The sequence below is a fragment of the Trichoplusia ni genome, chromosome 22 (genome assembly GCF_003590095.1).
Source record: "Trichoplusia ni isolate ovarian cell line Hi5 chromosome 22, tn1, whole genome shotgun sequence".
NCBI lineage: Eukaryota > Metazoa > Arthropoda > Insecta > Lepidoptera > Noctuidae > Trichoplusia > Trichoplusia ni.
Window position 1 is genome coordinate 5433764 of NC_039499.1, and position 25370 is coordinate 5459133.

Sequence of the window (25370 nt, forward strand, 5' to 3'; positions counted from 1 at the left end):
GTTCACAATTAGCTAGGAGCATCACAATGTAAATTTCTTTTCACAATTTTCTCTGATCTAGCAACCGTAACTAACAAATATACAAAATGACGCAGAAAATTTCCCTTTGAATAAATTTCATTTCTAAGCAAAGCATAATCCTCTTCTTGTTAAAGATAAGGAGGGGCATTAATTTGAATTCATCTCGTTACGGTGTGCCCGCCGACCACTTGTTCCGAATAAATTATGAAAGACACGCGAAAATTGTTTATTATCCCGACTTCTCTTTCTTCTTTTTGAAATTTCGTATATGTGAAAGCGAGACAACCAGTGTTTTGTCTGCTCCTTGCGCTTTTGAAGGTAAAATTTTTGTCTTCTTAGTTAGTGTTAGGATTGGTATGCTGACGTTACGCTGGCTACTTTGGAGTTATAATTAAAGATATTAAGAACATTTGTCGTCTTAATTAGAAACATTAATGAGTGGGACTACAGCCAGGTACGGAAAACTGGTTAAAATGATAATGGAATTTTTAAGTTGATATTATTTGATACAACATGAACAGCAATTTGAACCTCTAAATGCGGATGTACATGTAGGCTTGCACACATTGAGTCATCAGATAGTAGCTGCTAAACAGTAGAACTCCAAAGTAAGAAGTATATTTAATATTAATAATATATTATCGTCCATTTCAGGACATAGTTTGAGGTCTCTCGCCTCGGAACTACAGCGACTATTGACTCAAACAAGTCGATTCTCAGTTGTAAAGGTTGACAAATTCAATTTCCTGTGGGTCCCCCTTAAGTAATTTGTGCGTAGCTTTTAGGTAAAAGGGCTGTTATTTATAGAAAATTAATTCTCGAAGTACATAATTAGATTTAAATTGAATTATGGTTAGCGTGTTGAGATGGGACAGAATTGTGCATGTGTGTGTCGAGAGAAAATAATCTGACGGTTACATGGAAAATTGTTAATTCAATACGCAATTATGAAAAATACATGTCAAGTGTTAGTCAAACTTGCGACACTAAGGGCTAAAGGAAAACAAATCTGGAACAAAAAATTGTCATCTATCGAATAATTATAGCAGCAAGTAGCTTGGCGTTGCTTAAGCGCGATGTTTTTTTTCATTGATTGTTGAAATAAGTTAAGCGAAAAAATATCAATTGAGCAGTTTGTTGACAGACGCACAAACGACCGGGGATTAGTTGTATAATTATGTAATGGTTTTGTTATTACATTTAGGATACGGAACCCAATAAATTAGATGTGTGATAAACAGCTGCTCTACTGTAAAATCGTATTACACGCCCAAGAGCAAGCGAACCAGTTTCTTGCTACTTAGCAAAATAAAATATACGTAAATACATTTGCCATATTCAATACAAAGAAGGAAAAACGGGAGAAAACCAGCAAAAATCCAAGCAAACACTTTAAAGAAATATTAGAAAAAAAGGAGGCCAAATTTAAAAGAAGTACTTCACAGTTCAAACAAGCCGCTGCGTCAACGATCGAAAAAAATCCTTACGCGATAAATTTGTGACAAAGAAGAGGCATTTATCGTACTTCGTCGTAACAAACATAATAAAATCTTGAACAATCCCATCATTCTCGCTATTTACCTATTTACATGAGACCGCCTCCGCCACTGTATTGTTTTTCAATCGGCCTACCCCTCGGGTTGGAGGGGGAGGGGGGATGACGTCATCGTAAACAATATGGCCACCGCTCGGGAATGTTTTCGCAGAAATTACGCTTACACGGTTACATTTCGGAGATTAACCCAAAATGAGGGATGACGTAACGATTTTCGTGTTTATATTTAGAGTATGAAATTGATTTTTATTTTTTTTCTTTAGGTTTATTTTACGCAGCTTTTTTTCACTTTCTCTGAATAGAGAAGCGAGTTATTTTCCAGTAGAAGGTACACTATCGTAACTTGTGGTATATTTTAGAACAGTTTTGAGTTACGGCTTCTACTGGGTCTCAATGTCAGAAATGGAGCAGTACTGATTCACTAAAATAGATCTTCCTCGCATACGTATACCATTATTAACATGAATATTACCAAACGAAAAAGTTCATTTTTATTAACCACTAGCTGTTGCCCGCGACTTCGTCCCCGTGGGTAGAAGATATAATTTATGATTTATACCTGCCCTGTTTTTTTCACATTTTCCATTGTATCTTCGCTCCTATTAGTCGTGATGGTTTATAGCCTAAAGCCTTCCTCGATGAATGGTCTATTCAACACAAAAATATTTTTTCAATTTGTACCAGTAGTTCCTGAGATTAGCGCGTTCAAACAAACAAACTCTTCAGCTTTATATATTAGTCTAGATAGAAGTATAGATTCTACTACAACACACAAAGTACAGCACCAGTATCACTCGCATTCGCATTACGAAACAAATTGAAAACAAAATCACTTGAGCCACTAACTTCATATAATTCCGCTATAAGAGCCAATCAAAAGCCTTCCCCGGTGTTGCTGTGTTGTCACCCACATGTTCCAATTTGACTCCCGAATTCTAAGCCCTTCGCTCTCTGCAGCCTTCGTACCGTCTAGATTGGATTGTGGTGTAAACTACAAGAGGAGCGATTTTTGAAAGGAGTGAATATCCCTTATACTGCTACTACTATTATTATACGGGCGTTTCATATAGATAGAGAGGACTGACGAAAGTGGTTAAAATTGTACAAGAAATGGCGTTTGCAAATACAAATTGAATTAAACCTTAACTACTTTTTTTGAAAACTATTAAGAGATTTAGAGAAGTGAAGATTATTTTTTACCTGTAAAAGCATCTGTTTCTAAGCATTTCATATAAAAACTAGAAGATCGAGGTGTGAAACTAAGTCGCCCTCACCTATAGCTTGCACCCCAAATAGTCAGGTCCGCTGGCTCGCGACAACTTCATTAAAAGTGCCTTATAAATAAATTGCAGCGCCTGCACCGTACAGCGTTTTGCAAAACCATTATTCGCTTTAAATATTGTGTAATTACAAATTTTGTTTCCTTGCGCAAATATTTTGAATACCGGCTTCTACATTATGCAACTCGCTGGCAGTTTTTAACTTGGTTATGTTTTACAAGTTCATTTAAGTATGCGAAGAAAGTGTAAGGCAACACTCTTGCTCTTTGTAATTCAAATATTGTGAGTCAGAGTACCCTGTTTCGTGGATCATATTTTCATTATTAACACTTTTTTTGCTCTCTATTTAGTAACTTTTAGACACCAATGCCCTGAGTTAAAATAGTTTTAAATACTTGTTTTGGAGTGACGTCATAAAGATTGACTACCTACAATTATCCCAGAATTACTAAGCGAAAAAACCGCCAAAATATCAAAACTCAACATTTTCAAAACTATGTGCATCATTATTACCGAGGTAGAAAAACGAAGTTGTTGCTCCGGCAAATTTCATTAGAGTAAGCGCTTTCTGTATCAACACTTTCGTACAGGTACTGTTACTTTCAGGTGGAGCTCCATTAGTAAACCCTTTACCATCTTATCGAATGTCTTGAAGCTGGGAGCCTCTCAAGCGCATAACTTGTCCCGCTCCAGCCCTCCGCTCCACTCGACAACTTCATTAAAACGGCGTACAAACAAAACGCAACTGCAACACGCCCGTCTCTTTGTGTGCCAATCAACATTTTTGCTAGAAACATGTAGAAAATACTGGCGCAGTGATTTTCAGCGTGTTAGGCACCGTTCTTTGTAGTAGTTACTTATTTTGGGACCAGATTCTCCTTTGATACAAGAGTTTGTTTGTCGTGTGGCCGTTTTAATATTGCGATATTATGTTGTGCCTTTGTTGTGTAATGTGGTATTTGTTTGACGTTTGTTTCGAATTTATTTTCCCTCCTCACTTTCGAGTCCCTAAAATTGCCAATTTTCACTTGTTCTGTTCTCGATATTACAGTTTAAGACATTAATAGGCCAATTCTCAGCTAACCGTCGCGTAACTTTTTATCTGTGACATTTTGCAGACTTAGGTTTTTGGTTAATGGCACTAATTCCCTGGGGCATATTAGCCAGTTAGTTAAAAGCAAAATCGATAGAAATAGCTTCGGTCAAGTACCGACACTGGCAAATAATCTCATTAAAATTAAGTACATACTGCCATAAAGAAATGTAAGTTACTTAGCTACTTAAAATCCTCAATCGTGTGAATCTAAAAACAAATGTAAGCAACAACGTCACAGAAGTCAAAACGAAACCAAGCGGAGCCAAGTGATAAACTACTACACAACCGACATCAATGAACTCACACTAAAACATCAAACGGACAACGCTGAACATGTCCGCAAACATTTTCATTTCGAAATGTAAATTAAAAAATGAAAACGAACATGTTTAAGCGGGCCGCATTAATCACCATCTGGACATGTTGAATATCTAACAGGACAAAGCGGGGACATTGAAAACAGTAAACAATTGCGGAAAAATGACGCCGTATGCGACATTATGCGGCGGCATGCGAAGTTTCAGGGTTGAGATGGTAATGCTGCATTATTCCTGTTGGTTTTATTGAACACTGAGAGAGTGTTTGTATTCTATGGGAGGTTTCTAATAAAAGTAACAGTGCATCATCTTTGTAAAGGGTACAAAAGTGTCGTTTATCAAGCAGATAGTCTATAGTTAAAATACCGCATATCAAAATTCGAATAGAAAAGTGTTTTTATTATATCGCATCGAAACTTAGTGGAAACGCAGCATTTTAATTAAAAGATCGGATGATAAAGGGAAAATATTTTAAAAATTGAAGCTCGAATGTCACAACACAGACACTTGCATCAAATGCTCTAATAAGGCTCTCGTCAAAGGTAAAGACTACGTTCAAGTGGAACTCCTTGCGATTCCAGGGAAATTCGCTGGTTCTATGTGTTCTTGCCTAACGAGCTTGAGAACTTTGAACGGGCCATTCAGTTTTAAAACGAATTGCTGCGGGAAAACTAGGATTGAAAGATCGATTGGAACTTAGAATAAGGGGGCACTAAAGTATCTTTTGCAATAGGTACCTTCATAATTTGACCGATTTAATTTATTGGCTATTATTTATTGGCTATTGTTATTATTGTAGTGCTGTTTTCCATCTGTTGATTGTAGGTACAGTGGCACCTGCATCTTTGCCGAGATTAAGATGTCTAGTTGATTATTTTTCGAAAGAATCTTACCCTCATAAACTTTTTATTGACTCCTAGCATATAATAAAGTTCTCTAGGTACTAAACTTAGTACAATTATTTATTTCTTGGTTACATTGTATATATTTTAACATTTGTCTGTGTGATCTTGTTACATTTTTCTAGTTTTAATATTTAAATTTAGGTAACGCGAAAACTATTGAAGTAACTGTTAACAATGTATTTGATAAAACTTGATGAAAGCAGAGTGGGATCCGACGGTCCATATATTCTGAGAAGTGGGTCAATTCTATCTATGTAGGAAGATATCCCCACATAAAATACACAGAAACGAAATCCCTTGGGAGTACTATGTAAATATTTTACATAATATTTCCATATTGATTTGGGAAGCAAATTCAAGGGAATTGGGATTCTATGGAAATCAATTGACAAGAAAAAAGATTGGTGAGGCTTTTTGTTATTCGGGAAAGTAATGTGGTTGTTAACAATAGGCCGGGTAGAGGCGGGATTGTAACGTCAGACAAAAGGTTTATAAGAACTATTGAAGAGTTCATCTTCATCGAAACCAACTAGAAGATGCCTAGATCCATTTAAAAGTTCCATTATCCTTGCCTTAAATTAAATTATAGTTAAGTTAAAGAAAGTTTAAAAATCAATTATCTTGGAAAAAAACCATTCAATTTTACCTAATAACATAAAATCGAACCCTTTTTCAAGGTGTACCATTTTTGGTGTTAAGCCTCCCATCTTCCTTAAATGATAAATACAAGAGTCTATTAGTTATTTATATGCCTTTTATGAACTAAACCTTATCCTTTCAGTGGACTAAACCCAAAATTAGAAAACAACACCACGTAAGACTACAGATGAGCTACTAAATATTTTCTCCAAAAAATCTCGCTAACATAAATCACACACGGGCTCACCTAAAGCCTTCGTTAGCCGGGCAGTGTACTTTGTACAAAAACCGCACGATCCCGGCACGAGGCAGCCGTGTCTGCGCTGGATGGTATCGACAACCTGCTTTGACCGTATCGTCGAGCTTGTATAAAAAGCTGACTAAACTTAACACTTAGAATACTGGTTGTAGTGTTAGGTTGGAAATTCAAAAAGGTTGACTGTATTTTGGAGGAATACAGTTTCAAAACATCTAGGCATGTGTTGAAAATTTCATCCATAGGAGCAGCATCCAGTTTCTCACACTGTGCTTCTCTTTTGAGGATTAGACGTCGATTAGTATGACTAATAACTAGAGGCATTAAATCTGATACAAATGAGTCACGAACATAGGAAAATGTAGTATTTTCTGCGTAGACTTAATTATTTAATTGAATATCGTATGACCATATTAAAAGGTTTCGACAGCATACAATTATGGCCCAAAAATGTGCTACACCAACAAAATTACAGTTATGGTCAAAACCATGACATTCAAGGTAAATAATCCATAGCGTTTCCCTAAACTCCTCTTTACCATTTTACCCGCAATCCCCATTTACCTAGCACATACTGCTTAACCATAATATGAATTTTGCAATACGAAAACTCAGCCAGAATTACGAACAACTTATCTATAAACGAAAGAAATCCAGCGATTCACCCGTAATAGCGATTCTTTGAACGACTCCGATGTTTCCATCCTTATCTGAAAAGGGGCATTTTGGTATGTCTGTCTCTTTTACGCGGGGTACCTCCATAAGTTCCCATCATCCGTCCCTTTATATTTCATTTATGGTGTTAGTTCAAACTGTTTTCAAGTCTTCCCCAGAGTTGCTACATTTTGTTGGAAGCGGTACTTTTGGGGCCGATTGCTGTATTTATTTTCAACAAATTGGAACGAGTTTTTTTTAGTTTATTTTATTCGCTACTCGGTTCTTAGTGTTGGGTTTGGAATAAATAAGTGTTCGGTTGAACGGGCTGTGTTTTTATCAATTCGGAGGTTGTTTTTTATTCAGCACAGGTTTTGAGTTTCTCTTCGAAGCGTATCGGGGCTTCGTTCTGTTATTGTTAGTAACCCAATATTCTCGCCGCAAAATTGAGATTGCCGAAACAAGAATGAAGAGATGAGAAATGAACAATGATTGATCGTTTTTACGTATATGGATATGGTAGAACTTTATAGTAATTCGTGTAGAAATGTGAACATTAACGTTTTCACTTAATAGGAATGATAGTTCCTGTAGATAAACTTATTCTAATGACTTACGTGTTAAGCTCAAGGTCCAGTCTAAACTTGTGGTTGAAAGCTTTGATGAGAAGTGATGTCCTATGAAAATGTTTTCCAGTCTGAAACAAAGAGAAACATGTTAAACATTGTTATAGTTCCATTACGGTAAATCATCTAGTTGTTGTAATATAAGTTTATGTAAGGCAAAAAAAGTACGTCCAAATTATATTAACATTTTTTTGCAAAATAACAACGTCAACGGTATTATGCCTACAGACCTCTCTTCATAAGCTTTTCATCAGTTGTTTTTCACATTAATATAAATAATATTTTCTTACTTTATAAACAAAATCTTTAGTAAAAACTCGTCCATCTATAAAACCAAGCTATGAACATTGTACGAAGTCCCCATTTAAACTGAGACACGCCAATCCTGTGCGTGTATGAATCTGTCAAAACAACGACGTCGCTAATGGTTTCACTATGGAGGCTCTATGAAGTTTTGAGTCTATGGTCGAAACTGTCAAATGTACCTACTGAATGATGACGTGTGGGTCTAATATTATAGTTGACGGAAATTGTGTGATGGATTAAATTTGTGGATCTTTGAGCCTGTTCTTTACATAAGGGTTTGCAAGACTGTTATGTTATGACTGGAAATAAAAATCAAAAGTATTCAGGCACTTTTAAAACGTTACGGTAATTGTTTTATTTGCGCGGATTCCGAATGTCAATAGAGAAGAAATTGGAGGAAACACCATAGTATTTTCTTTAATAAATGAAGATTTATTCAATACTATTTATTTATGCAACAACAGCGTAAAATTATAGTTCATGATTATAAATCTATATTAGATCCTATTAGAGAAGTAATTATTCGGCTTAAATTAATATTTGAACGCAATTAATCTTTCACCAAAACATCAAGCCTATTTTACCTAATTGAGGATAATCTAGGTAGGCAATAGTAAGTCAAATTTATAACAAACGGATAACTAAAATTTACGACTAAAATATGATAGCTAACATTTAACTTAATTCCATTAATCTAATTGGGGAAAAGCCTATTGAAAACCACTTTAATGTAAATAGACGAAAATTACTATGAAAATACCGTTTAATCTTGTGTGGTGAATGGCAGTTGCCATAGTATGCCATAGTTTAAAAACAAGGAAATCAAAAATAAAAAATAAATTTTATAATACAAGTTCTTTTACAGAGCAGGGTCCGGTGGACTATTAGAGGCCACACTCATATAATAATTTCCAATAAGGATTCTGCTCGTCGGACCTGTCCTGGGTACACCGAAGCACCTTTGGTCTCTATCCCATGCAGTTATTCCGTGAATTAAAAAATCTAACAATTATAATTACTATAAAGAAAATACTGCACGATATAAATGCGTATTAAACAAAATAGAATCATCAAATTTGTAGAACGATGGCATCCACGTGAAAGCAATGCCGCCAAAAGAGGTGTAAGAAATGGGTCATCGTGTACGAAAAATAAGTTGTGACGAGCCAATGAACCGCACAGCTACCTATATCAGCTGCCTGCGACATCACCATCCCAGAAATGGAGGCAAACACAATTATAAAAGGTTGACTTTGTGATTGAATTTGCCAGTCCGATTGGCGGGATTTCCATTTTCTTTTTATTATTTACTTGATTCATCTTAATATATTTGTGCGAAAACGGAAAACAAAATTACAAATTGGATGTGTCGACAATGGGTACATTGTAAAAAAAAATATTACGACAAATATTAAGAAAATTCAATGTTCTATTGAAGTAGTTTTGATAAGATACATTAAAAACTGTCGCATGTTTTTGAGAAAAGATTTTAAATGTACAATATTGCTTTTTTATATTATGACTGTATTATGAAAATGAATAATACAATGAAAATTCATTAACAAAAAAACATGCTCAAAATTGTATGCTTTTATTTTCGGAATTAATTGCAAACAACCTTCAAACGTGTCTCCAAAGTAACCTTTCACCCGCAAGTAACCTAAATACAGAGTTATCAAACGACAATTATGAAAACATAAAAATTGTGTCAAACAGAATTCCGTATATCGCTCTAATGAGGGATTTTTACACGTGTCGCTAGGGCTTTGTGCGAAAACAATGGCCGCTTTCAAAGCAACAAAAGGTAGGATAAACAACTCTTTATTATCAAATATGTAAGCCATCATAAGACCTTTATATTCCTGTATTGTACCTTTAAGCACTTTACCGCAGAATTGCCATTTCTAAATTGGATGTTAAACATTGAACGATACGGAGATCAAAGTTGTTTTAAATGAGTGGCTCTTTGATCAGGGCCGTACTAATCGCTATTCACATTTCGTAAGCTTCAATTTATCGATGTAATAATAATAAACAAGAATTTCGACGACTTACTTAAGCGTTATTAAATAAGTGGAGTTTTTTTTTGGAATTAATAAAGATATAATTAAAATGGTTTCTTATTGCTGAGCTCGGGGCGCTTCCGAGAATTTAATGGGACCATTATTGATGTCATTGATACCGAGATTGATGTCTGTATATCAGAATGCTCCTTGTAGGTATTCTTTCGTTTTATTAAATATTTCTCGGATATTTTCCTGCTTTTCCAAATAAAGAAATCGTCTGAAATGTAAAATATTTCACGTTAATTTCCTTTTATGATAAAACGGCCATAGATTTTGGTAAATCAAATGAAAACTTATGAAAATATTAGAGTACCTGGTGGTTCTTTTTTATTTGTTGTTGATTCTTCTATGTTCTTTTTGAATACACATTTCATTTTTTTCGTGGGTTGATGACAAAACTCGAACCTTCAAGCTCATTAAAGAGTAGACAAGGGTAACATTTTCTTCTAACTAAAGTTAACTAAACTCTTCTTCGAGCAAACTGTCTATAAAGAAATAATCCTACAACAATAACATAATTTTTATAATTTGGAATCTATAACCGCGGTGTACGAGGCGCGGGGTGAGGGGTGCGGGGTGCGGGACGCGGGTCGGGTATGTGAGGACGATGCATCGGATTACTGCAAGCTATGGCTGAAATTTAATAAACCCTCGCCCCGGGCCATGCACCAGCGCGTCAGTTTTGCGAAAAACAAACCACAATGAAATTTTGCCTGTGGCCAAAAATTTTCCGTTTTCAAAATCTGTTTTATGACGAAGTTTTTTTTTAGTTTTCGTTTAGTTGCCTGTCTGAAAGTGTTGGTAAATGTTGTTACATCACTTTGTTTTGGGTATTGAATTGTTTTAGCCCGTGTTTTATATTTTTACACGTATTGTTTAAGTATTTAGATTTCTTCTTATGCGTATACTATTAATTTGTAAATATGATATTTCATTAATATCTCCCATTATTCGAATTGATAACATACCTCCCTCCTTTTTAATTTTCCTAATGACATTTAATGTATTTCTTCAAGCTACTTCATTAGTTACGCAACAACCCAGCCCACTGCCTACCCGGGATGCACGTACGCTTTAATATTTTTTATTTGCTGACAGTACGTCTCTCGCGTCACGAACGGGATTATGAATTGCGGCTGGTTATCAAAGCTGCTCCCTAAACGTGGTACAGACAGAAAAAAAGATAAATATGCAAGCAATGGGGTTTGCATTTTAAAGGACTAAGTACGTGCGTTGTGTTGCTGAGCTGTTTGATGAACAGACTTTTACGAAAATATAAATGTGAATCCATGACTGAAACAGGCTCTTAATTATTACTGAAATTTGTTAAAAATTTTGGACTTTAAAGTGTAGGTTAGTTATATTTTTAGAATTTTGCTGTCCGTCTGTAGTTTTTGTTATGTTGCAGCAAATATATTTTGCTTTTGCCTATTCGTATGGATCCTCAGTTATAAAAGTCCATTTCGCACTGGATCAATTATATTCTAGTTTAGTTCGTCAAAGAGCTAAAACTTAATTCTTTTCCAGCTAAAAAATAAAACTAGTGTCAATCTTGCTACTTTGCCTTATTAAATATAAAGGAAAAATTATTTCGAAAAGTCTTCAATCAGATCACTAGCGCTAACTATAAATATTTTAGCTGACATAATTGTTATTTCTTCAGCAGAAAATGTAGTGAACATAAAACTTGATACTCTCAGAGGCAAGAACTAACAAGATGTCGATACAGTGGAAGTTTAACAAATTGCAAACTTTCGACTTATTCACTTGATACTAGCTGATACTCTACGAGTTTGCATAATAGGTATAGAATCTGTGTTTTAGAAGAGTTTCCGGAAGGTTATGAAGTATGAAATATGAATTACTTTGTATTATAGTTGTTATTATTTGATTACCTATTAAACAGGCATCAGCAGTACACTGCGGTAGAAATAAAACTAAAGATAGTTTTGGATTTTAATTCACTTGTCAACCAATCTCTCCAGGTACAATTTATTGACTAACTGTATGATTATTTTATATTAGGTAACACAAACAAAATTAAAAGCATGAGGCTTATTCCAGCTTATTTTCAATCCAAAAATACACAACAAATATGACCCGAAACTATAGCCAATAATCTATGTACAAAATCTAACCTTATAGCAACTTCAAAATCGCCCAAACAAATATTGGATCCCAAAAATCCCTAAACATTATTAGACCCGAACTGCCAATACGTGTGTCACACCCCATTGAGAAGAGGGTCCATTTAATACACAATTAGTAAGGGTTAATTAGTGTGTGCTGTCATCGTGCCATCGACGTTGTTGATAGATTTCCAAGTAATTGGTTTAGTGAGGACGAATTGGGAGCTTTCAGTGCAAGGGATTTTGACACCAAAAGCGTGAAGAAAACTAAAAACAATATGGACTTAAAACAACTACCTTGGGTATAGAGCATACTAAAAATGAAATTTTATAAATTTGGAAGCCTTATTCCATTAGCAATCAAAGGCCTATGTGTAATTCCTATGAAAAATGATTAGCAAATTAACCTACCGTAACTAACGAGCAATTTAAAATTACCTTGTCGCTTTATAAACATTAAAACTAGATTTTAACCCTTACCTTAAACACTTAATTGCATGTTAAGTCTACCCGACTGCTACATCGTTAACATTATAAGGCTAATTATGCCGTGAATAAATTGTGTTATGTTTTTACCTTCGATTATATTTACACGGGTCTTGTGTGTGAATACATATTTCATAGCAAACCCAGTAATACTGTATTTAAATTCACACAATTCAAAACGATTTTTCCCTTTAGTAGGTATTCAGTCAAACTAGGCCACAAGATACTCCCTTGGGGAACTCCAACACTTAATTGCATGTCCGAACTACAGCGACCATCTACAAACTACCACGTTATTATAGAAACTAATTTATTTCGCAATTACAGTTCACCTATAAATATTTACTCTGCCATAATTCCACTATACATCAGTATTATCTCGGTTGAACATCGTGTGACACCCTCGAATGTTTACCATTTGCCTGACAGAGACCGTCCAATCTCAGCCATTATTTACGAAGGTACGCCTACTTTAAATGCCACTTTGGCGGCATCCTTTGTAAACGGTACCCTTTGGTTAGGCGCCGTAGATACTGCTAGAAATTAGTTGCACAGTCTCTCTTACTCTCGTCCAATTTGGGCGCAGTATCGAAGCTGGTGCATCAGCGTTGTTTGAAGCAAACAGCAGTTAAAATGAAACAATATAGCTGTTTGCTTGTAGACTAACGAAGTCGGTTTAATTTACTGTACCACAGAATTTCTGTGGCCTCTGTGGAACAAGAAGCTTTTGTTACAAGCTTAACTTTAGAATTGTATAAATATAAGGAAATACAGATTAAAAACAAAACGTTTGCCAAAAAAAAAGTTATGAAAAGTGTTTCCTTCATCGGTATATTGTTAGCCAAGAATCAAGAAAAAAGTTTGAAAATTTAAAAATAAAAATATACTTCCCCGAAGAGGTCGCGCCATTATTACATTATCGTAGCTACCAGGGCATAGCCAATATAGCTACGGCACATTAATCAATCATCTGTGTTTTAATGTGTGCATCATTAATCGCTTATCGCTCAAATACAAACAAAGTTTAGCCGACAAAAAGTCGCCGAAATTTCGAAGCTTTATAAAAAATGTGAAACAAGGAGAAATAAAGTTAGTGATTTGAGGTCCCGGACCTTTTCGAAGGATTAGATAGGGCTTAACGCTGTCGAGCATAGGCAGTAAATAACTTCTTGTGAATGGATGAGCAACTTTATAAATTTAAAGGAATTTCTGGTTACATTGGCAAGAAATGAGTACTGATGTGGTTAAAAGTAAGTAGCTTACTCTTTTATGCAAATCTAAGTTTATTTTTTATTTCCAGCCAACGTTGCTATTTTGTTTTCCGAACTCATTAAGGAGGGAGAGATTAGTGGAAAGTGTTTACTGAGGGAAATCAGGTGCAGTTTTATGGAAGCCGTTTAACTTAATTTAATTACAAAATTCATTTTTGTGGTAGGTATGGGTTTTTGGATTAATTATTTCGAGGATTAAATACTTTTTTTAGTATAAAATTTATAATGTGCTGCGTTAGCATATATTTAAACGAGAGTTCTCCTTGTATCAATTTGGTACGATTAGATCTATATTATTTCAATGCATGCATCAAGCATTTTTTTTGCAGTTGAAGCTATGGAACAATGCTTAGGTAAAACATACCCAAACATTCAACTGAAATACACCCCATGCAAGTTGATTAAAGTAAGTGTCCTGCGTAAACAAACATGCCGTACATAAAACACCAAGAAACACAACTTATTTGAACTTTGGGCTGCATATTTTTTAAATACAACTTCGTTTATCAGACAATATTAAATAAGAGGTTGTTTTTTTTTTGTTGTAACTTAATAATTTTAATCGTCTAAAATCAATTACCTACCTACCTGTTATTCCCTATTTAAAATAAGCTACTCTACCACACAACTGGAATCAAGTAAACGAACAGAAAAAAAGCTTTCCAGCTCTGAAATTAAAGTAGTATTTTGTAAATACGCATCTTTGTGTGAGTCCGGACAATCTGGAGCCGTGCTGATTTAAGTAGGGTCTCTCCGTACGATCTTTTTAATTAGCAAAGAGCCTATGTATCAAGTCGTATTGTTTCTTGGGTCCTGGAATGGGATCGCGGTATTTTGTACGAGAAAACTCTGTTCATACTTTTTCTTTGTTTTTGTTTATACTTTGATGTTATTGTGGTTCATCTCATGTTTAGGTGAAAAAGTGTTATAGCAAGCATTTTTTTTAATGAGGACCTTAGACTGAAAACTTGCTTGACATTTTAATAATGAACTCTGGTACTAATCCGTTGCCGCAATTTAATGTATGTTTTGTTATACAACAATTTAAATCTAGATTCAACTAACATATTTGCAACAACATTTCATATTAAATAGTTAACACATTACTAACTAGAGAGAGTGAACTAAATACTTGTTTATCTCACAATGATTAAACCGCTCAACAATTCAAGCTCGCAACATACTAACAACACAATTATTTAGATGTTCTGCAAAACACGTCACTGCAAACAAATATCAAGGGAAATTAATCACTGTTTTCGAGCGCACAAATAAACTAAAAGTACAAGTAAATAAATCTTTCGTGAGCCCACGAAAACAATTTCCGTATGAGCATACATTGCGTGTTTTGTACAAGCAAGTGGTAAATAGTGAAATCCTGGCTGGAGTACAGTCGGCGATGGAACAAACACTTAGCGATAATATATTGCCGTTGGGCTAATGCATGGTGTAGCGGCCGAGATAATGTAACTCTCTTTGTTTGTTTGCCGGTTTTTTATACGAGTGCTGTTTGTGATACAGCAGCAGTGTTCTCAGCCATGTGAAAACTTAACTGAGTATTTACAATTTTTGACAAATAATGTTGGTGTTTGCCAAGTGAAAAATTTCCTTTTTTGCTTGATCTTAAAAATCTGGGCATGACACATCTGACTCGTGACTCTGAGGGTTCCGAACAAATAGGTTAAAAAACAAATATTGGACATCCAAAAATTTTATGCCTGACTATGTGCTCAACCTGATTTTTGCCGACGAACATATTACACGTACTATATACTAACACTAAATCTTAAAATGACGTTCAATTGCCCTACCTTTTAAAGGAACATCACCATAACTATTCTAACCTAACTTTTGCCAGTAAGACACTGAAACGAGTCACCCACACTATGTAAAGGACGTAAAAGACATCGCAACTCTATTTCCCTGCGGGGTACGTAAGGTTTAGTGTTACACCCCCATTTCGTCAAAGATGACATTTATAGGATACATTTCAATCCCCTCGACGCCTACTGGGAACTTTCAATAACCTCAAAAACTATTTGTTGTACTAATGTTAGGAAAAGTGAAGAAAAGATGGAGTCAAATAGAATTAAATACTAAAACGTTTTAGATCCAAAAATACTTAGTTCTAAAATTATATTTTATTTGTCTTCATTTTAGAAGGTATATTTAAAAATGATGGGCAAAAATAGAATTCGAAATGACGTGTCACTGCTCACAAGCCGTAAGAGATAGAGATATGAACACGTCTTTATTCAAGTGTAATTCCTTCGATATGACTGAGAAAAAAAATACAGAGAAAATGCAGGAGTGTTTTTTTTTCAGGCTACAGTCGCTGTACTTACAAATCCACGCTGCTTCTTGTTAAATAAAACATAATCTTTCTAAAAGGACGGTTTTGATCTCATTTCGGCGATTTTGTTGTTTGCTTTAGTCAGACTTGATCACCATCTGACTCACGCTTTATCTACTAGCGATGAGACAAGAAAGGCCGTGAAGCTATAAGGACTTAACAGCCTTCAGAGAGACAAATCATTTTTTATGGAGAAGAGAGGCAATGAGGGTGAATAACTTGCCAATGTAGGTAAAACAAGAAAAGTATCTATCCCATACAAAAATGTTACAACTATTTCCAATGAATTCTGCTAAAAACATCGCTAAATCTTACAAATCGTATTTCTCACAGCAAAAAACAACGCACTAACATTTGTCCCCGTCGCCGCTCGTAATAACTCACAATTGCAACTAAATTGCAATATCTTCAAGTTATAAATCATCAGTATCGTGCGAGAACAGAAACAATAAGCGTTTCGCGTTGTCATGGCAACCAGAAATGTGGGACCAATTTTGGGTATTGGTACCACTATTGGTTCTACGGTTCTAGAAATACAATAAATGGGTTTTCGGTTTTTCTGACACGAGTAGATGTTAATTTCAGTTGCTTGACACTGGGATATGTCTGACTTTAGACTATTATCTTGGGTTAAATTGTAGTCACGAATTGTATTGGTATTTGGTACTGCTTCAGAATATTATATTGGCGTATTAGATATTAAACATTAGCTATGAAAACTGTCCTATAGGAATTCATTCAATTTGAATGGGATTTTTTTGTCATTCATTACTATACACGTACAGGAATCATCATGTATATGTATATCTTTTACGTCATACATTTGTCTGTAGGTTGCATTCCAAGAAGAACATAAGCAACGTATTCGGGGCTAATTGCTAATTGTTCTAAACAAACATAATATATTGTAGAGACATTCTGTTCAAAAGTCCTCTAATCCCAATTACTGGCCTGTATTATATAAAATGTTTTCTCATTTCTATTTACGAAATTCATTCTTTTTTAACCACAAATTACTTTTTTGTATTTATAAATTAAAACTTTTTCGTCACATTTGTACTGGTAGTAATTGTGTCACTGTACGTACCTACAGCCAACATCCTGCCTCGTATCCCCACTCCGTTACTTTACTGCAGCTAAAACATTCAGCCGTGCAGTAGCGGTAGGATTAAATGCCCCAGTTCCGGCGCCAGTAACATTTCTGTTGGCCTCAAGTGTATCCCAAAACTGTTTACGTGTTTTTACGCAAAATGGTTTGAATGTCTGTCTTGGGTGAGATTGGGGTCCGCGCCGTCCGAGTAATGCACCTTCAGGGAGCTTTGTGTTTTTATTTTTTTACATTTAACTTTTGCGGTTGAATTTTGAGTGTATTTTGTATTTACGTATTCATCTCGATGTTGGTGTGTGAATTATGAGTTATTATGAATTCAAATAATTGAATCATTTTAGTTTTTTTTGAAATGTCCCTAAAACCAATATTAACTTGTGCTTATCTGACTTACATAATCTTTTTATCAGGTGATGTGTTCGGCATATAGCATTATAAGTACCGTGGTAATATAAATTCAAATGTAAGAAAAAATCGCTCAACAAAATTTTTGCACTGATTTTATTCAGTTTGTATAGAAAATTAAAGTAAAAAATGTCGAGAGCGAGTCGGACTCGCGACACTGAGAATTCACTCCAAAGAGGCTTAATAAAACTAAACAAGCTAAAAATAATTATCACCTATCACATTAATGAGCGTTGTTTAACTTCAATTAATATTTTTATTTACTGTATATATTTTTAGTGACATCTGGAATGGCAATTGTGAACATGCCAACGTTTAGCTTTTACAGTTCATACGATACAGCCTGGTAAGAGACACGCAGCTGACAGCAAGGCGTTACTAATATTTCGGTTTCACTTTTTGAGTACGAAACCCTAAAAAACAACTTCGAACTATACTTATTTATAACTTGACCAAACTATTTTCAATAAAGCGTAAAATTCTCGCGCTGCATAAACCGGCGCGGTAATCCCCCAAAGGCTTATTTACGATTGTTCGACTACCCGCAAATAGTTTAAATAATGTGCTATTAAAGTTCAACAATTCAATGAAAAAAAAAGTTGGTCTTTTTTCCTCTAATTAACTTCGAAGTTTAAGCTCCTTTTATTCAAGGAACGTTTTTATTAAGGGTAGATATTCTGCTGTGGTTTTGCATTCAATTTTCACAGTATGGATAAACGTATTTTTTATTTTATTTATTTATTAAAAAAATAGAAAATAGAAAATTACATAAAAAATCGCCAAACTGCAAAGCAGTTTGTTGGCGATAATAGCGCTCTTCATTATACATTTTTACTTTATTGTGTTTTATCAATATCTACGTTTTCAGCCCTGTTTTAAATCTAATAAGTTTGTAGAAAATTTCCATAAAATTATGATTTTATCTTTGTTACCTGCAAGTGCCTACGTTGATCAACTTTCACAACCCACCTAAAATCGTAAAATAATATCATTTATTTTACAGCTTTATAATGATAAACGCGTTTTAGTTAACAATAAGTCGTTAATTAACTTTATGTTTAACAAAACGACCCCTGACTGGTACCGTAATAAAATATAGGCAGGTATCATATTCATGTTTTGGTTTAAATGGTGTTAAGATAACGTTGGGCCTTTAAAATGTGTTGGAGACAATGCTTGGGAACGATACACCGTTTTAATGTTGCCAAAACTGGTATAAAGCATCTTGAGAGATCAATGCTGTTGCAATTTGTGTATAATTTTTGGTCCCTTTTGCAGAATGTTACTTAGATCCTGATTCAAACTTATTATTATGTTTGGTGTTTTTTTATACGCATTAGTAGAACCAACTATATAGGAAATACAGTCGCAGACACAGGACCTTATGTGAATGATATTGGAAAAATATTCATATCGTTAACAAAACCATCATATATTATTATTAGCAAGGTTCTAGGAGAATTAGAAAAAGTTTCTCCAGTTAATATTATAACGAAGCGCAAAAATCTCGGTTTGAAATTGCATAACTTACAATCCTTGGTACGAGATTTCAGCAGATCAGATCATAGTACTAAGTAAAATAAAATAAACGAATTCAGGAGAAGGAACAGTGATGGCAATCAGGAGTCTCGATTTTCCGAGCGAGCATCGAGCGCAGTTTTATCGGTCGCTATGTGAGACCGAATCGATAGTTCGAACCAAATATTGTTACCAATTTGTAAAATAGAGATGTGCTTCAAATGTAATATAGAATACTGAATTGACATAACCTCTTTACATTTCGTTAAGTTGAATTTCGAATTTTCTTTTGTTTTGTTGAACTTAATTGGAATAATATGCTCTTTGTATAAAAATAAAGATGTGTTTTTATTTCTTTTGTTTTATTGTTTTAAAAATGGGTGAAGGGAAAATAGGTTAACATGTTACTAGTTAGTAGGTTTGTATTTGGAAAGCAATACATTTAAGTAATGAATTCTATTTTTTTATGGGCAAACTGACGAACCTTATTTTGTATTCTCAAAATGAAAATTTACACAGGAATATGTCCATTTTATAATTTTTGGGTGAAATATATTTCTATGCTCATGTTTAGTATAAGTACCTAAGGATACCAAGTGAACGATATACGAAAGAAAATTTTCGTACTAAATAATTTTCGACTCGTGATCCCGCCGCGTCTGCTCATGATTAAGGACTCCGGTTGGGTCCGAAACTAGTCGGGCTACCCCGATAAATGCGCGTGAGTAAACCGTTACATCATTTAATAACGAAAGATAATTGCTCAAAAGATATTCTTTGCTACCTTAAAACATTATTTTCGCCCCAGGAATAAAGTATTCGCTGCCTGATAGGATGTCGTCATCATCATATTAAAACGATATCTACAGAAGTTCTACTACTACTTGTTAATACTAAAGTGAAGTGTGCCAAGTGCAGTTGTGAAAGCGAGACAGTGCACTACATGAAATAGTCGCATCTCTCTTCTACAACTGAAATATTCTTACTGTAAGCGCTAGTAGGCCCCCGATTGACGTTAAATGAATTCCCGAACCTTCGTCGAGTTACGAACAAAACTTTTTCATTTAAATCGTTAACTTGTTTGTGTATTGATTTTTTGTTAGCGTTTGTTTAATTTGTGGCTAGCAAGACGTGAAATTAATAGCCATTTTGTTTTGTTTAAACAATTGAGCTTTCATCAATCATCGTCTGTTTAGTGGACAATGAAGGATTTCGATTGTGTTATTGTTGATAACGTTTTTATTTTCGATAAAAGTTTTTGCAAAATGAGGAATATTTTTTCGAGTAGATAAGTACCCTTTAGACTGTTTGCATGAAAATTTGGCACACAGAAACTTCCATGGCTTGGTACATTATAGCTTAAGAGTTAGGGTTTGATTCATCTCAATTCTAAAAATAAGCTAGTTAGTTTTATTTACTACTAGAAGTGTATAAATAACAGATAATTCTCAATTAACGTCATAAGGATCAAATTTAAAGCATGATTAAAGATTAGAGCTTAATAAAGACCCTTATATATTATTCCAACGCGTTGAGTCGTCACGTTTAAAGCAGTGCAGTGGGCAGTTGACCGCAATTTAATGTGTATTTAATTTTAAAATCATTAACTAGCGGTTCCTGCGGTCGTGATGGTCGTCCGCGCAAATAATGGCAGCCATTTTTGTGACGTCATTACACTTGAACTTCGATCGCGTTTGAATGTAGAGCATTTACATGTAATATAATAATATATACATTATACAATTATATCATGTAGGTGAAAGAAAGAGTCGTAAAAAGAAAACGAAAATAAATTGAGAGTCAAATATTGTCATTATTTTTCTTTGTAAATTTGAAATTGTTTGCGTTATTCGCTAGGTTGAGGTAAAATTTTTGTTAATAGAAACCTAAAGTGATAAAAAAATAAATTTGACGTTTAATAAATAACTGTATTTAATTAATTCACTCGCGGCTCTTTGCGGTAACGCCATTTTCCGCGCGAATAATACTCAGCATTTTTGTAACGTAGGTATTTAAAATTGAGTTTCGATCAAAATTTAAATATGGACTGTTATTTATTTTTTAAGTGGTAAGTGGCACTCGGTTTAATATTTAAACGTCTGGACTGGTTGTGGGTTTTATTTATTCGAATGGAAATACATATTTAGGTGTGCGACTGTTCAATACATTTTTATGTTGAATTGGATTTCAGAAATAAACGTATTATTTGCTCTCCTTTCAATATATTTTTGAAATCCTATACTCATGAACTATGAATAAAGAGTATTACACCTGCCTTAGATCAGACCTCCTCAGTTTGAATCGAGCAGTTTCTCTTCCGTGAAAATATCAGAATCTCCAAATTTTGCAGGTATAGCAACCTAACTTTGAGGTAAATTCTCCAAATCATTCATTATTATATTCAAATATATTATATATTCAAATCACGACTTAAGTGGTGCCAAAATCATCAAGATCAAATTAAAATGGACGCTTTGGCTGAAAAACACTCTAAGGGTAATTTTCGTGGTTTCTGGCAAAGTACCAAGAAAATAAACCCAAGTCCTTGTCTTCCTGTGAGTATCGATGGAGTTAGTGATCACAAAGGCATTGCTGATATCTTTAGGCATAATTTTTCTGTGAAATCGCCTTTGGGACCGCCGCCGCCGGGGGAGGGGCCCGGTACTGGGAGGCCGATTGGGAGACTGAGTGTACAATTTTATGCTAAACAAGTAGCCAAAGTCATTAAAGGGATGACGAGGGGTAAGTCCCCGGGCCACGACGGATTGAGCATTGAACATCTACAGCACGCTGGATTACATGCGCCTAGAGTTCTATCAATGTTCTATTCGTTGTGTGTGAGTCACTCCTACTTGCCACAGGACCTCATAAAAACTGTTGTGGTGCCTATTATTAAAAATAAGACCGGTGACCTTGCTGATAAAGCTAACTATAGGCCTATCTCCCTGGCGACAGTTATAGCTAAGATACTGGACGGTTTACTTAACATACATTTGAATATAAAACTGCATGATAATCAGTTTGGTTTTAGACCAAAATTGTCCACTGAAAGTGCTATATTATGTTTAAAACACACCGTCAGATATTATACGAAACGAAAGACACCAGTTTATGCGTGTTTCCTCGACTTATCGAAGGCCTTTGATCTGGTGTCGTATGAGATCTTATGGAAAAAACTTGAAGATATTAAATTACACCAAGAAGTTATATCCATCCTTAAGTATTGGTACACGCACCAGGTAAATAATGTCAGATGGGCGGGGGCAATGTCGGAGTCGTACAAACTTGACTGTGGCGTTAGGCAAGGTGGACTAACCTCGCCAACGCTGTTTAATTTATATATGGACTCACTGATCGTCGCGCTCAGCAGCCAACATATAGGATGTCATGTTGATGGCGTATGCGTAAACAACTTGAGTTACGCAGATGATATGGTGTTGTTGAGTGCGTCGATCTGTGGTTTGAGAAAACTTATGCGTACGTGTGAGGAGTACGCCGATGTGCACGGGCTTAAATATAATGTGACAAAAAGTAAATACATGGTTTTTGGGGAAGCCGGCGCTAAGTGTCCACGGAACCTACCACCTGTTCGACTCAATGGTATTTCTGTAGAGAGAGTGAGTCAATTCACCTATCTGGGTCATATAGTTGCCGTCGATCTCAAGGACCATGCTGACATCGAACGGGAACGGAGGGCACTATCGAGGAGAGCCAACATGTTGGCACGCAGGTTTGCTCGATGCTCCACCGATGTGAAGGTTACTCTTTTCCGGGCCTACTGCACGTCTTTATATACGTGTAGTTTGTGGGCAAAATATTCACAAAAGTCCTTTGGTTCCCTTCGTGTCCAATATAATAATGCGTTTAGGGCGGTTTTGGGGTTGCCTCGTTTCTGTAGCGCATCCGGCATGTTTGCAGCAGCGAATACAGACTGTTTTAACAGTAACATGCGCAAAAGAGGTGCTGCTTTAGTGCGCACGGTTCGAGCCAGCTCCAATGCCGCTCTAGCAATGATAGCTCATAGAGTGGACTGTCCCTACATTCGGCATTGCTGTGAAAGACACGCCCCGCAATGTCGGATGAAGAGATTACTATAACCTTATTTTACTTAAGTTCATATTATGGTTTAATGACATATTTTGATTATAAATTTTAATGTAATTTAATTTGATGAATTAATTGTATTACCTACTCAATGAATTTATTTATTTGATTTTAGCATTATTTTATTAACCTTATTTTTATGACCTACATTTTACATTTTTATTGATAATTTGAATTGATAATTTTGTTTTGTTAAAATTTCATTAGTATTTGTGTCAATTTAAATAATATGTACAGCAACAAAAACAATGGAGCAATATGGGTTATGATTGCCTGAAATAAATGTATTTTATTTTTATTTTATTTTTATTTTTTTATTTTATTATTCCTCAGTCGAGTACACCTCAATTTCCCAGACAGTACTTAACGAAAATTTCTAGTAGAGAGCATAATACATAAACTAATTGGAGCTTAAGAGAATATAGATAAGTTAATAAGAGCAGGCAGTTATGCTCGCCCATAACCACGGCTAGCCGCAGACCAAGCACTGCACGTGGCAGGAAGTTTTAACAAGAACACATGCTCCGAACTCCTCAAATTTCTCCATTCTTCGAGAGACTGTTTCAGGACTTAAACTTACGAGTCCTGTTAGTTAACGAAGAAGTTTTTAAGGAGAATAACTTGAGATAACTTGCATGTATACTCATATACTAGGCTATTATATTCAGGTGTGTATATTTTTATAGTAGGTCTCGGTAGCATGAGTTTTGTTAGTGTGATGAGTATGATCAGATTTGCCACTTTAACTCGCAAACTCCACTGCGTCTGTTGATGATTAAGGACTCCGGTTGGGTGAGAAACTAGTTGGGCAATTGGCCCGTGAAATACGTGCATGTAAACCGTTGCATCATTTTATAATGGTGTTTATTGTTCTGTTGTGTTCGTCTTTCAATTAGGATACACTTAAGGGCGTTTTGTGCGCAACTCTGAGATTTTTGATATCTGACGGCTCAAGTGCATCGCCTGGTTTTTGAAAGGTCCCAGATACTGTATATTGTTTAATGATTTTTTTAGAACCTAATACTAAATGACATATTATCTTGATTGAAAGAAAGTTCTCGAGAATACTCAATGACAAAGGTTGGTAAGCCGGATAAGCAACGTCTTCATAGAGTAATGAAAAGGATTCTACGTAACCGAGGCAGGTAACCTTAAAATACTTTCCATAGAAACCTTAAGAATAACATCTAACTCGATTGGTGAACGAAAATTCAAAATAAAACAACTTTGTCCTACATATTCGCTTTCCATCGAACGCGCACGTTTTCCCTATCTCCAATAAAACGAGTGTATTGAAGCGAAACAGTTGAGCAACTGAACCTCGATGCTTACAGCACCTGTCCCCTCCGTTACCCCCCCCCCACCCCACCCTTTTTTCTGTTTCAAACAATTTGATATGCGAAATGTTGAGAACACTCGACCTCTGAAGGATTTTAGGATATTAGGATTTTATTGATGCCGGAATATTTGGATGGTGTAATCAAGCTCGGTTCTTTGAGTGTGATTGGACTTCAAAGAGTCCGAATACTTGAGTCAATCTTACCAACAATAATGTCCGTCAATGGATTGCGTTTCTAGGTATGCTTTGATGTATGTTGTGTAAAGAATTATTTAATCATTGGTATTAGTTATTTTGTTGGGGACGCTGACGTAGGGGTGTAGGGTGTAAAGATGAACGTTCCAGGGTATTTCTATGTTGAGTTACTTTTTGTTCTATCGAAATGAAATTCAATAGCAAATGGCTTGATTTAGTTCACCTAAATAGCAAGGTAAGGACTAAAATTCATTGATTTTTTAAGACATTATTAAAAACTGTCTAAGTTTATGAACAAAAGACTTTTAAGATGCTGTTAAATAAAAAAGCTTTCACTAAAAAAACAAACAGCATTTCATCCGAAACCGTTCTAAAACCGTCATCACCACCACGTATCAATCTACTCCAATCGTGAAGCACGAAATAACCAAAAAGTATTCATACAAGTAGTCCTGTCGACATTTTAAGCAATAAGGGTATGTTTGCGGGACACACAGCCTGTTTGCAGAGGACTCGACAAACATATTGCTCGTTACTGCTACACGATAGCCAATAGAGACGCGAACGGTTTTTAATGGACTATAAAAAATATTGTGCGCGAAAGTATCGTTTTCGCTTCGGGTTTGTAGATAGCGGTAGTGGGCTTTGTAAAGAGATGAATAGAGTGTGAAATGAAATTATGGAGTATATTTTTCAGGGTTTTTTCTTAGGTAACGTACCTGAAGGTAAAAACGGTAACCC

The 25370-nt window shown here is 35.2% G+C and overlaps 1 protein-coding gene across 1 annotated transcript in view; it reads right to left on the reverse strand.

Annotated features, from left to right (window-relative positions):
- The window catches only part of LOC113504440 (disintegrin and metalloproteinase domain-containing protein 11), a 385396-nt gene that overhangs the window by 122269 nt on the left and 237757 nt on the right, over positions 1 to 25370 (reverse strand). The window contains exon 9 of the mRNA XM_026886724.1: positions 7341 to 7420. Within this exon, the coding sequence (XP_026742525.1) occupies positions 7341 to 7420 (80 nt within the window). The remainder of the gene's footprint in view (positions 1 to 7340; positions 7421 to 25370) is intronic.